This window comes from Leptodactylus fuscus, chromosome 1 (genome assembly GCF_031893055.1).
Source record: "Leptodactylus fuscus isolate aLepFus1 chromosome 1, aLepFus1.hap2, whole genome shotgun sequence".
Classification (NCBI taxonomy): Eukaryota; Metazoa; Chordata; class Amphibia; order Anura; family Leptodactylidae; genus Leptodactylus; species Leptodactylus fuscus.
The window spans coordinates 149,685,866-149,700,424 of record NC_134265.1 but is presented as its reverse complement, the minus strand read 5'-3'; the positions used below and the strand labels follow the sequence as shown (position 1 = coordinate 149,700,424).

At 40.0% G+C, this 14,559-nt stretch overlaps 1 protein-coding gene across 2 annotated transcripts in view; it reads left to right on the top strand.

Moving 5' to 3' along the window:
• Positions 1 to 14,559, top strand: part of PCSK5 (proprotein convertase subtilisin/kexin type 5) — a 371,370-nt gene that overhangs the window by 65,369 nt on the left and 291,442 nt on the right. For both annotated transcript variants that reach the window (XM_075278157.1, XM_075278160.1), the window contains exon 3: positions 955 to 1,068. In XM_075278157.1, the coding sequence (XP_075134258.1) occupies positions 955 to 1,068 (114 nt within the window). The remainder of the gene's footprint in view (positions 1 to 954; positions 1,069 to 14,559) is intronic.

The following is a 14,559-nucleotide window of genomic DNA, read 5'->3' as shown; positions in this document are numbered from 1 at the left end:
TCGCCCTTCCCTGTTCACTGACACAATAGCAAAAAATTAAAACAATAAGTCAATGGAATGGGAGTTACACATTAAAGAGGTTGCCAAAGTTCAGGTGCCGGAAAACTTTCAGATGTCAGAAGATAGGTCATCAACAGGAATGAGTTGGATAGCCCCTTTAATAATAAAACAATATGCAGTAAGCTCCCTCTAGTGATGAATGCAGGCAGCCAAAATGTTTTGTTTTTAAAGAATGCCCTCAATTATAAAAAAAAAAAAAAAAACAACAAAACTTTCATAAATTAATAATACAGATGAAAATAAGAGACTTTGTAATATATCTTATTTAAGGCAAACATGTTGCCTTTTCCATTTAGCAAACTGTTACTTTTTACATATTAGTCTATACAGAAGGGAGGAGGAGAAAGAGGCTCCTGGAAGGCACGCTAAGATAACTGCTGCGGCTACACTGCAGTTCTGTGACTGAGTAGTAGTTCTTTTAATATAGCTATGCTACAGATATAAGAGGTTACCAGGGCAGGCAATGAATAACCATCTTACTTATCCACCTCACATCTCTATAGCGCTCTATGTGTGAGCATGATATAACTACATATTCTATGTAAACAAACAGGCTGATAAGGAGGAAAAAATCAGCCCAATAAGTAGAAAAAGAAATAGATTTCCTTAATAAAAATATATCACAAAGTTTCTTATATTCACATATGCAGGACACTTTGCAGAAATACAAAACTCTCCAAAAATGTATGAACAAGATAATCAGGTTAGTATATTGGGCCTATAAACAACATGGCTGAGGTTCAGTATAAAAGGAAGTAGTGCCTGTAAGCGGTAAAAAGCATTAGAATTGATAGAACACTCTAAATGGATTCAAGATGTAGAATATACGTAAAAACATTTCTTGTAATTGCTGACTTTCTTAAGATTTAACAAATGCTTCTCTTCTCCTGGCAGGTGGAATGGATAGAACAGCAGGTTGTTAAAAGAAGGACGAAAAGGGATTATAAAGTTAGTAATCTTCATTCTGCATATTTCAACGATCCCAAGTGGCCAAGCATGTGGTACATTGTAAGTATTTCTGGAAAACGTTACCTTTCATCATGGCAAGACCTATGACCCTGCTTAGATGGCTTTCTACTTAAGAAGAGTGCATATACAGAAAAGTTCAGTATACAGTCCATTAGTGAAAATTATTTTCAGTATTATACATAGTACCACTATGTATAAAAAGTCATTAATTCAAAGGGGTTGTCCAATTTCATCAAATACATGTTATTTGTATAATTAAAAGTTATAGATTTCTCCAATATACTTCCTGTATCAATTCCTCATAGTTATCTCTGCTTGCTGTCATCTATTGTTTACTGGTAGTGGATATAAATTAGGCCACAATCATAGTGTACAATCCGTGGTTATGTGATAGACATAGGTGCACATCTCACTGCTTGTAGCACAAACAATAATATTTATTTCCTTTAACTGAAGTCTGAACATTTATTTAAAGAGGACCTTTCATCAGATCGGGCACATGCAGTTTTATATACTGCTGGAAAGCTGACAGTGCGCTGAATTCAGCACACTGTCGGCTTTCCCGATCTGTGCCCCGGGTAAAGCTCTATCGGTCCTGGTACCGTAGCACTTTACAGTCAGAAGGGCGTTTCTGACACTTAGCCAGGGACGCCCTTCTGCCCAGCAGCGCCTATATCGCTGCACAGTGTGAGCGGGGAAGAACGCCCCCTCCCCTCCTGATAATACTCGTCTATGGACGAGCTGTGTGAGCAGAGGGAGGGGGCGTTCCTCCCCGCTCACACTGTACAGCGCGATAGGCGCTGCTGGGCAGAAGGGCGTCCCTGGCTAACTGTCAGAAACGCCCTTCTGACACTAAAGCGCTACGGTCCCGGGACCGATAGCGCTTTACACCGGGCACAGATCGGGAAAGCCGATAGTGTGCTGAATTCAGGAGTATATAGAACGGCCTGTGCCCAATCTGATGAACGGTCCTCTTTAAAGGAAATGCCTCATGCTAAATAATATACTTTGAGGAAGTGACACCATGATGGCATCAGCAAATAAAGTACCAAAATTTTGTCTTTTTTAAGAGCTAGTTCTAGAACCTGCTTTTTTGTGCTTCACCCTTCTCTGTTGATGGCAAAGGGCATATATTGTAAAAAAGCAGCAATTCCTAGAAACTGTGCAAATTCAGAAATGTAAAAAGAAATGAGATTTTAGATATTTTTTTTCATGTATATGTGCTGTGTGGATGCTCTATTGTTTCTTCAGTGAATAAACTGTGTGTAGAGAGTTCTACAACAAGCATAGATGAAGGTATGTCTTTATATATTGATAAATAGGCTTACGGCTTATACTAACACGCCTCTACACATTACATGTAAGCCGCCAAGTTCACTGGGACCATCTGCCTGTCTAATGGATTTCTAAAGTGCTTTGTTCCCATAAGAGATAAACCACTGCCGGAGAAGCCTGGCATGGGTCTCTTCACCTTTTTCCTCCTGAAAACAACTGTATGGTAACATTAGTGTGCATGTACAGTATAGAAGTAGCTGGGAGAAATAGCACAACAAACTAATAATATAAAATGTAAGGAACTTTGATATACATAGCTACATAGTCTCTGTGTTGAGAAAAAGGCGTCCATCAAGCGCTACCATGTTTCCACACTAATAAAAAATAATGAAATTGAATTTAGTCAAATGCATTGTAAAGGGGCAATAAAATTATTAGTTGATGCTTAGTAAGATGTTAACTGTATAGATAGATAAAGCATTCCATGATGGATATTAAATGGTTGACATTGTTTATGTACATGAAGGTTTTAATCTACCTGTAAGTTTTGAGTCAGTTGGGGGCAAATGCAAGCTATAAAGTGAATGGTGCATATGGTCTGTAAGCAGCCAGGACATCATGGCATCAGTCATCTCTGAAAGGTAGAAAGATTGTACTGTCCTTGTCATATTTCTATTAAAGTTTGCATCAGCAAGTAGAACTGAAGCCGACACAAAAGTGTATTTTACATTTTCATATAAATGGCATGTCTTCATGCATTAGAGAGTGATCAGTTGGTGCTATGCTGTCACACATCATTTTCACAATTCTAGTTTTTGCTAACCTCGATGAATTCTATCAGAGATGTCAGGACGGTGCAGTGTAGTCTGAGAGGAGAGAAATTTCTGTGACAATAGAAATGCTGTGCTTTGAAAGTGTATCTCGGGCTAGACTATCACAGAAGTATGGCAGTCAACTGCTTCTGTATGAATAAATACAGATGTACTGCTATTGAATGAAAAGCTAGACATAGTGTATCGCAGCATATGATAAATGTTGGGAAGATCAGCGAGCGTTAAATGATTCCCTCTTCCAGCACATTTCACTGTGTGCATTGTCTTATGCTAGCACTCAGTCATAATTTAAAAGTTATATAAAGTTTTCTAAGTTGGGTTTAATAGCATTTTTTATTGCAAAGTCTACCAAGGAAGATAGAAAAGGTGCAGCATGTGATAGATGTGTATGTAGCCTCTGAAAAGATATATATGTAGCCTATTACAAAAGAATACAGAGGTTTGTGATTGCTTGTGTCAGGCCTTTCCAGGGATTTGCTTTCAGCTATAATGAGTCTCTAGATTATGGCTTTCCCTGCTAACAGTTACTGACACCTTCCCCAGTCTGAGCCATCTTCTGCCTGGGTTTCTATGAGACCAAAAGTATGTTTATAATGCTGCAAAAAATGTCCGAACATATGGAGAGAGAGAGAGAGAGAGAGAGAGAGAGAGAGAGAGAGAGTCACTATGGAATACATAGTTTCAGTGTCCACAGTCACATACAATGACCATTAAATGCCATGATGTGTCCTGATAAAAATATACATAGGGGCAAAATGTGCCAAGATAGTAACAAATGGTCCTCAGAATAGTCATATGGTATCCAATGCTGAGAGTGCCATATCTTACCATATAGTAGTAAAAGAATTTACATTTTTTGCCCAAAAATACTTTTGTAGACTCTCCAGGAAAAAACAGTCCCTTCATTGAAGAGCAGCTGCCACTTACCCTCATTGGGTGATTTCTCATGCACTAGTCAAGAGAGCAATGCTGCCGTCAGTATTTTCTTGAGCATCCCTTCCTATGCATTTTCAGTTTTCAACCTTTTCTATGTCCAGACTTTTGGCCTAGGGGTGTTCTGTAGCACTGATTCTTACTCCAGAGGGCACCTTGAAGGCAGAAGGAGAGACCAGATGCAGTAAAAGTGGGAATCGGCAAGTAAAATACTGGATACAACCTGTTGGGTTAATCCTGTAGCCCCTCGGTTTATGCCAAAAGGCACCGGTCAGGACGCTTCATTTCAGGTACCTAATAGGTAGCGGCTGAACTTGTGTAGCACCAGGGGAGGTGAGTAAAAACAGTTATAATCACCTCTCCTGGGCGTTTAGAGATCCCCTAGTGTACTCTTCAGGCCTCTGCCAGCTGTGTCTGCCATCATGTGCTCTTGGGTGATTGGAGCGGTGGTCACAGTCAGCGTACCAGAAGTAATTAATGAGGCTGCATGTGACGTGGGATGAAGGTTTGAAAAGGATGTGGGGACTCACTGGACACTGTGAAGATGAACAGGAGAGGTGAGACAAGTTGAGTATAAGTGTTTGTTACTTTTCCTCATCTTCCCTGGGTCTCCTCTTATGCTCTAGGGTCTGAGGAGATCCCAGAGTATAATAGTTCTTCATGGTTGACAAATCTCAAAAGTTTTGGGTCAAGACCAAAACTTTTGAAAAATTTGCAAATCTAGGGTTAGCATATCACTGTGTGGGGGCTAAGAAGGGGGCAGTATACTATGTGGGGACCAAAATGAAGTGGGCATTATTATGTATAGGGGCCTAAAGGGACAGTATACTGTGTGGGAGTCAGTAAAGGGGGAAATATACTGTGTGGGGACCAGTAAAGGGGACAATAAACTGTGGGAATAAGTAATGGGGTAATATACTGTATGGGAACCAGTAAAGGGGATTAATATACTGGGGGAGCCAGTAAAAAGGGGGTTTTATACTTTTCTGGGCCAGTAAATGTGGCATTATACTGTGAGAGGACCAATAAAGGGGTAATACATTGTGGGGTCAGTAAAAGGAGCGCTATACTGTGTATGGGCCAAAAAAAGATATTCTTTTCATCTGCAAATGGAGGGTGTGGTCTATAATTTTAACAAGAGGGCTCCAAACATGAAAGCCTTTCTTTAGGTTGCCCGAGGATGCAGCGATGGTAGGTTCACCCCTGCTGTTAGGGCTTTGCTGGGTCTGGTTAGTCCCATAAGTATACTATGACATGAGCTTTAGGGACCTGGCTCACTCACAAAGCGGTTGCTCAGGCTAAAAAAAATGTAAATTCCTCTGTGCTCCATTTTGTCCTAGAATGATCCAATATGCAGCTTCGTTGTCTTCTTCCAGTGGAAGCCCTTGCCCCATGTGACTGCTTAGGCCAATCAGCAGCCTCAGCAAAGGACACATGATGTCACTACCTGCGATGTCCCCAGATCCCTACCTTAGGCCAATCAGCAGCCTCAGTAGAAGGGACACGGGACATCACAGCCGACAAGGACTGTGCTTGTTTATTATTTCTAAAAAATAAATATTTTAATGTTCTTCTATCTGCCTCTATTACATAATAATAGTAATAATATTTATCCATAGTATGTAGTACTAATGTATTTATTTCATCCTTTAACAATGGAACGTTATCTCTGTTTAAAGCAATAGCTTAATTTGTGTTTCCTCTTCCTTAGAGTCAGAACGGGTCACAGGATTGCTTTTGGCCATTGACTGGTATCTTATAGGTGGCATAAGTTAAATAGCTCTGCTCCAGAGCCATAGTCTCTAATTTAACACAGATGAAGTCACACTGGGTTATAGACAGGGTTCTGTGAATAGAATTGATTTTAAAGCTTTGTTCTGTAAATGATTTTTACTGATGGAAGTAAAAAGAAACTTTCTTCCTCAGTGGTTAGCTTCATTCATCACTCAAAGTTCCATACTGTTATCGTGATAGATTTTTCTAGTAGGACAGACAGAACGCACTTCCTTACTGTATACCATGTTATATACAGTGTGCATTACTTCATTCACCTCCATATAATGTGCGTTTCGAACTACTATTTATATTTCAGTCATTCATCACATGCACTTAGACAGGATTAGAAAATCTGCCCCAATAAGTTTACAGTATTTAGAAATGGCATGGATCATGCTGGCTGATAAATTTGGCGCATTTATGGACACTTATGTCTTTATTCATATCTCCGTTGATTTGAAAGAAAATAGGTCTCCAAAACTGACTATTGTGAGGCATACTTGGGCATTGACCCTTCCTGGGAATAGGTCAGTGCCCAATGCTTGTATGGCTTATGATTGCTTGGGCGATTCTCATGTTTCTGAAGTTGTATGAGCCAAAATGATCTAAGGCAACTTTGGCTGTAGCCTAAAAAGCACAAAAATACCAAAGCTACAATGCCATAGCTACATGGGTATTTTTATTCTGTAAAGGTAAAGTCCTGATGCTGTTTAATTCGGGCAAAAACATGTGTGTCATGTTGGAAAAATCCAACCTTTGTCATCTTAAAATAATCCTTTAATAGTTCCACAGTGGGGAAATTTCAGTATGTTACAGCAGCATAATAATACAGGTACAGGATAATACACAGTAATATAATACAGACGTAGGCACACATAAGCTGAGAAGAGAAGATATACTAGGAGTCCATAGCAGCTAAGGAACAGAAGAGGAAGAACGAAGACTTCATAGTCATAATCATTATTAGTTTTCTGTGCGGAGTGTTCTTTGCTTGGTCTGATGTAGATTATACAGCCTGGTCGTGGTTGGAAGGAAGGACTTGCGATAGCGCTCCTTCTCACACTTGGGGTGAAGCAGACGGTCACTTACAGTGCTGCTAAGTGCCATCAAGGTCTCATACATGGGGTAGGAGTTGTTCACCCGCATGGAGCTCACCACAGACAGTATCCTTCTGTCACCCACCACCTGTACTGGGTCCAAGGGGCTCCCCAGGACAGAGCTGGCCCTTCTGATCAGCCTGTCAAGTCTATTTCTGTCCCTGGTTGATATACTGATCCTCCAGCAGGCCACACCGAAAAAGATGGCTGAAGCAATCACAGAGTTGAAAAAGGCCCTAAGAAGTGTCCCCTGGACTCCGAAGGCCCTCAGCCTCCTGAGCAGGTAGAGTCTGCTGTGGCCCTTTCTGTGCAGCGCCTCCAGGTGATCAGCCCAGTCTAGTTTATTGTTGAGGATCACGCCCAGATACTTATAGGTCCTGACTATTTCAATGCATGTTCCTTGGATCTCCACCGGGGTCGGAGCACCTCTCCGTTTACTATAGTCCACCACCATATCCTTGGTCTTCGCAGCTTTAATCCTGAGGTGGTTCTGCTGGCACCATTCAACAAAGTCCCGGTTTAAGTCTCTGTATTCCCTATCATCGCCATCAGTGATAAGGCCTACTATAGCAGAGTCATCGGAGTACTTCTGTAAGTAACAGCTCGATGAGTTGTGCCTAAAGTCAGCAGTATACAGTGTGAAGAGGAATGGGGCAAGAACTGTACCTTGTGGTGCCCCCGTACTACAGATCACAGTGTCAGACACACAGTCCTGGGCTCTCAAATACTGAGGGTGGTTTGTGAGGTAGTCTAGGATCCAGTAGGACAGGTGATGATCTTGACCATATGTCCATCTATGCAGGCATTAGTTTGTCAATTTAATAAAACCTGGTGCCGTCTGCCTGCAGATATCTTTATGGGCAGGTTAGTTGTCCATAGACATGTAAAAAAGATCATTAAATAGGTACCATTAAATGTTCTAAGGCAAAGGGGATAAAATTAGAGTGAAGGTGCTCCCGTAGAGTAGCAGGATTTGCAATCTGCAAAATTGGTGGATTCCCACCCCACTCACCTTAGGTGGTTGTGCAGTCTAATAGACAGAACACTAAGTAATGCCAGTAAGGTTGCTGTGAAGGGCCAACCACTTGCAATCCCTTCGTCTGGAATGGTCTTGCCAGCCAGTAGTAAATACAACGTTATCCTTGGGTCAAAGGAAAACTGTGGGATGCCCCATGACAGAGAATCAGACACAGTAACATGCTTCAGATCACATTAAGTGTTTAGCACTTTTACAGCCATTTTTCATTAGGTTTTAGCAGTATTATGCAGTACAGATGTGGATAAAACAAGCAAGGTAGATTTCATGCTGAATCTGCAACAGGACATCTGTGTTGTTGTCTCTCTGCTTTGCACTAACTTGGCTTCTCTTCCTTCTCCCTCCTCCCCACCCAATAGACTTCTATGGATTGCAGCCTGTCTTCACTGAAAATCAGTAGTGAACTGAGCAGTTTAGCAGGCACTAGAGCAGCTGATAACATGAAATAGAAACATTTTCTTTGATAAGATATATTACAAAGTTTTTTCTATTCACATTAAGTATTAATTTAATCAGATCAGCTTGATACCCAAAACTTAAAAAAACTTAAAGCATAACTTAAAAATAAGATAAAGTTAAAGGGGGTTTCCAGGGAAAGAAATGTATTTTTTAAAAAGGTCTGTTAGTGCTATTAATGGGTTAATACATGCACCCATATACGTTTAACAGTGTTTTGAGTGGTTTCTGGGTGTCTCTAGAACTCCTGGCATCTTCCAAATTTGTTTTGTCTCAACATGTCACGCGTTTCGACCCATGGATAAGGGTGCTCATCAGGGAATATAGAGTAAATTACTGGCAATCCAGGAAGAGGGTTCTCAGAGAGCTCTGCCCTGTCCTCTGTATTGTCCTCTATACTGCCAGTCCTCTGTAGAACAAATGTGTACAGATTTTCCTTAGAGTAAGGGAGTTTGCAGGGAGAATTTTGTATCCTGTTTTCTAATAAAAAAAAAAAGGTTAATTAGGTATATTACAATAAATATTCATCAATTCCCTACTTGACACAATAGCATAAAATAAATTAAATAAGAGTTAAACTTTAAGATGATCTTTGTTCATTAGACAAGCATGCAATGTCAATCCAGTGTAGTAAGAAAAATGTGCTCTTAACAGCAATTACGCTCATAGCATTGATATATTTCTCAAATACTTTAGTCATTAACCTAATATTGGTAGGGGTTTCTTATGATTAATGGTACATTCTAGTTTTCAGTAAAATGTCTAGTTGAAAAATACCCTATGGCAGAAACTTGTAAATACTGTTTAGATTTAGCTCAGCACACACATAAATCATCAACACTGTCTCCATCTGGAATGCAAAGCTGGATGAATCTCAAGAACTGACACAGCAGCAAATGCTGGAATTGTCACAAACAATGTCATGTTGATTTTCAGTATTTTTTTGTAAAGATCCTTGTGTAACATACATACAAATTGTGTCTGAACTTTGGCATGTTTAAGTGGTTTTTGCAACTTTATTCTTCATTGCACCAAATTGGTTATGGTTGTATGCCATTTTAATAGTTCACCATTGGACTTTCCAAATGGTGTTTGGTGTGTGCATTCTGCCGGGTTGCTTTTTTCAGCCCCGGCGAAACTGGACAGGGAACGGAAACCCGGCAGTCACCTTTAAAACCCAATAATGACTTGAATGGGTTTATAAACGTGACCACTGATGTCCGCCTGCTGCTTGTCTGCGGGAAAACAGTTTTTTTTTTAAAGCTGGACACAAAGTCCTGCACGTCCGACTTTGTGTCCGGCAAAAAAAAAAAAAAAAAACTGTTTCCCCGCAGGCTGCAAGCAGACACCGGCAGTCACTTTTAGAAACCCATTCAAGTGATTGGGTTTTAAAGGTGACCGCCAGGTTTCTGTCCCCTGTCCAGTTTCACCGTGGCTGAAGACGGAAACCCGGCAGAATGGACACACCGAGCGCAAGTGTAAAGGAACCCTAAGGCTAGTATGATCACTTCCTGCTATCAATGTCATCACTTACTGAAATCTCAGAAAAAAGTAGCTGCTGCTTTATAGTATTTCCTTACCCAGCAATACTCCCAGCCACCCTGTGTGCAGGGAACTTCAGCATGTCCCCAATAGATTGAATAGGACTATGCTGCATTTCTCTGCACACCATTGTTCAAGAACACCTTTGTCCTTGGAATAAGCTGTTAAGGACCTCGATTTTTTTTCCTAATTCTCAGAAGTCCTTGAGGTCGAATTCCTGGAAAAAGTAATGTTATAATAAATACCCATTTAACAGTATTTACCAGTGTACTCACCTGGAAAATGTTATTGGGTTTCCAGTTTTGACCTCTTTCATGAACCACAGGTTTGGTGTTTAGATTCTGTCCATAATGATGTTATGTGGCTACAACAGCTTATTGCTATCAGCTATGTTCATGCTTCGTTCATAGGCTCGGTTCACATCTGCGTTCGGGAACTCCATTCCCTTCTCCGTATGAAAAACGTGGAGAGAAAAGCGCTGTAAGCAGTGCTTTTCTCTCCGCGTATTTCATGTGGAAACCGAGTGGAAACCACATGGGCCCCATTATAGTCTATGGCGTCCGCGGGTTTCCTAAGGTAACTGCTTTTTAATGTGGATTAGGTTTCCATTCGGAGGGTCTCCAAGCAGACACCCCAAACGGAAATCCGAACGCAGATGTGAACCTAGCCATAGTGGTGTCATGTCTTATAGCATTGATACAGTGTTGCTATCACATGACGTGATGTCACTATAGATATCACATCATCATATACGATTGCAGTAGAAGGCCAGTGGAGGGCATAGGAGGCAAGCTGCAAAGAAAGGGAATAGAAGTTTCAGTTATTAGAGCTTTTAATTTTATTTTTTAGGTCAATTACAAATTACTTCAAAACCTAAACTAAACCATTTTTATCACTAGCTATCGGTGATGATAAAAATAAGTATGAACAGCGGATACAAATAGATTGTTATCAGCATTAGTCGGACAGCTTAGTGGGGTTATCCACTTTGCACAATCACTTTTTGTAAGCAGAGTTTCCTGACAATAAGCTGATCGCAGTCTGTGTAATACACCAACAGTGAGAGGTGCTGGTATATGGACATTTTTCCTCTATTAACTCAGAATACTCTAAAACCTATTTCTAAAGCAGACAACCCCTTGTACATGCCTTCTATACAGCACACTATAATGTACTCTAAGTCCTACATTATGATATATACGTCCACACACTTTCCAGTGATAATACCCTAAATCAGCATTTTCTCAGCCAATTAAAGATTTGCAAATATCCTTTTTTAATTTGCAGCTTCACATGAAATGCGCTTTTTGATCATGTCACATAAAAAGCAGCTTCTATCCTATTAGGGGCTTTATACCAGCTTAATTTCATACCACATTTACGTGGATAGCTGTTTGTTCTTTGTGTTTTTCAGTTTGCTGAACTTTCGAATTATGGATGTGAAGTTATTTTTCCTGCTAAATGCTTAAATCTTGAGTAAAGTGGCTAATTTATTTTACCATGGCATCATGGGAGAAATTCTACTAGCAGATTGTGTTACTAATGTGGAAAAATAATTATGTAAACGGGGTTTAACAGCTATTAATAACGTGAAGCAGTGTGTGTATGTTTAATTTCTATAGTATTTGACTTATATGAACATTGGTATACAGGATCCTTGTTATCCATCATACATGGATATGTATTCCCATTCATTAGATGGCAAGTAAGTTTAGAAAATGAATTGGACCAAATATTTGTATTCCTAATATTTCCTTATATACCAGTGGGAAGTGATACTGTAGTGAGTTACTAAACTCAGAATTGGTCTCATTACCAGCTAAAATATCTGATAATAATCTGGTAGAGCTGTCCTACAAGTGGCATCAGCAGAAATCAGGTACCATTTCTTAAGAGAGCGACCCTTAGGCTAAGGCCACACAGAATGGGTGTCTCATCTTGCATCTTTTGTCTTTATTTCTTTACTAACTCCAGAAAGTCTAGGCTTCCACCAATTTTTAGTAAAAGACGCTGTAAAGTGCAGCACTGAATGCCCATCGCATGCACTGTCCAGTGCTGAAATGCAAATTACTGTCAGTCTTCACATAGTAAAAATATTTCATTGGCAACTATTAAATTGGAACATTTTGACAAATATTTATGTGCTAATAACCATTTTCCACTGGTATGTCTATTGTTCCAATAGACCAGAGGACATATATGGCTACCCTTATCATTAGGTATACTTGTGTGTTTGTATTAGTAGAGGATATAAATTAAGTGGAGGGTAGGCCGGAATTTATCATCCTATGTTCCAATTTTTTTTTCTGCAACCCTAGTTTTTCTCCAAAAAACTGCAACATTGTATAGAGTTGACAGCATTTTTCTGAAAACAGGCTGGGGCTTACACATAGTTGCTGCATGGATGAAACAAGTGGTGTGTAGGACTAGAGAGACTGCAGGAGATGGATTTTTCTTAATAAAATTCAAGAAACATGATTATTTTTATTATGTCACTTTTTGTTCAAACATCAGCTTTCTGTGAAGGGTCTGGCAAAATTTGTCAAAATAAGAATCCTGGCAACAATGTATAAACTATTTTGCTAGATGTAAAGCTTTGCTATCTGTTAATAAATATGTATTGAAACAAATGACCCCATAATTGTGCCCTGGCTTAATATTTAGCCCCTGGCAGAACAATTTCAAGTTTACACCATGACTTATGTCAGGTTGTAAAAGACTGATTTAAATGCATTTTGCAGAACAGCCTGAAGCTAGCCGACTTCATAGTATAGCATCACAACTTTCCTGGGAATTTGTGCAACAGCTGTGCTTTAAAGGCAGCTTTTCCATTGTGATATCATAATTGTGCGTTTTGTGTTTCATGACCTTTTCAGACTTATGGAACCCCTGGAAAAAAAATTTCTTGGGGTACCCGTGCCTAATAATTTTTACCAAAAATAATGAAGTTTTGTTGCGTTTTTTTTAGCGCAGTTTTTGAATTTACAGTTGAAACAACTGCATAACTAATGCATCACAACTGCACCGTGTGAATGCCCTCTCAAAGCTACATCATCTTATACTACCCAACCAGCACATATAAAACTTCACCTTTTACCATCACTAGGCTCCCTTAGTGGTTGCCAAATAGTATCATGCTCCCCAGTGGCACAACATGCAGAATATGGTCCCCAGTGGCCCGACACAATATAATGTTCGCCAGTCCCCCCTAGACACATAATAATGCTCCCCAGTGACCCCTCAAACAAATAATAATGCTCCCCAGTTATCACCAGACACTTAATAATGCTCCTCGGTGGCCCCAGACACTTATTAATGCTTCCTACTGCCCCCAGACAAGTAATAATGTTCCCCAATAGCCACAGACACATAATACCCAATATCCACAGTTACATAATAATTCACCTAGGCTACCAGATATGAAACCATTTTCCCCTCTGGATTGTTGCAGCATCCCTGGTGGATTTTTATGGCACCCCTGTTTAAAAAATTTGATTGTTGTCAGACTCTGACTGATCCACAGATGAACAGGTGAATTTCCTTGGTGGAACCCTGGGCTAAGTGGGTCGCCAGCTTGCCCTGAAATGGCACAGTACACTCACTGTACATCATACAGATATTCATACAGAATCTCAGCCAAGTTATGTGTACTGCATACTGGGTAGATTATTTAAGAAACTACCCAGTGTAATTTTATATACTGCCAACCCATATCCTTCCTCCCTGGCCCCATCTTCTCAATCACACTGCAGGGGCTCCAGAAACCATCATCTTGCAGTCTTACCACTGTCTGATGTCTACTGCTGTGTGTCAAACAAGGTACTACTGGCAACTACATTTATGTTGGCGACATGTTAGGAATTTGATATTGAGCATCAGATAATATTTGCATGTAGTTGTATAAGTGCGCCCCACAGAATGAATTTACTGGTGGGCCCTAGACACCCCAGCTCAACGCTGACACAGGTATAGGATTGTCACAACTGCTCTTCTGATAAATGTTCTTCTTACTGATAAAGGTTTCACTGACCATTTTTCATCACCTATTGGATGGAAGTACAAATAAGCAATTTACAGCTGTAGGAACAATTTTCCACATTGAATAGCATTACTGTAGGTTTCGTTGTGTATGTCCCTTTAGCATCTCCATTGGACCTAGGACATATTTTTGTCTTTGCCCAGTTTTAAGTGTTTCCTATTGAACACTGTTGAACATAAAATTTTATGTGTTTTAATGCAACATACAAATGTTTTTATAGCCATAATTCTTTTATATTACCAAAGTCTTTGAAATGTACTGTAAATATAATTGTGTTCATATCTGCCTTCAGAGACTGTCATTTTTGCTGGAAAATTCATAGCTCAGCATGCGGTATTGTTATTTCTAGTGTAGTCTAGATGGAATTCAATGAACCCCATGACAAGTTCATAGGGTTCATTGGGTACTGTTAGTGTCATGTGAGAGATCCGATTCTCTGTCATTTTCTGCGGAATACAGAAATGACAGCATTGACTAGGGCATAGTTATAAGGGGTGTAGCGGTACCAGTCATGCACCATGAGGATGTCCCAAAGGTCACATA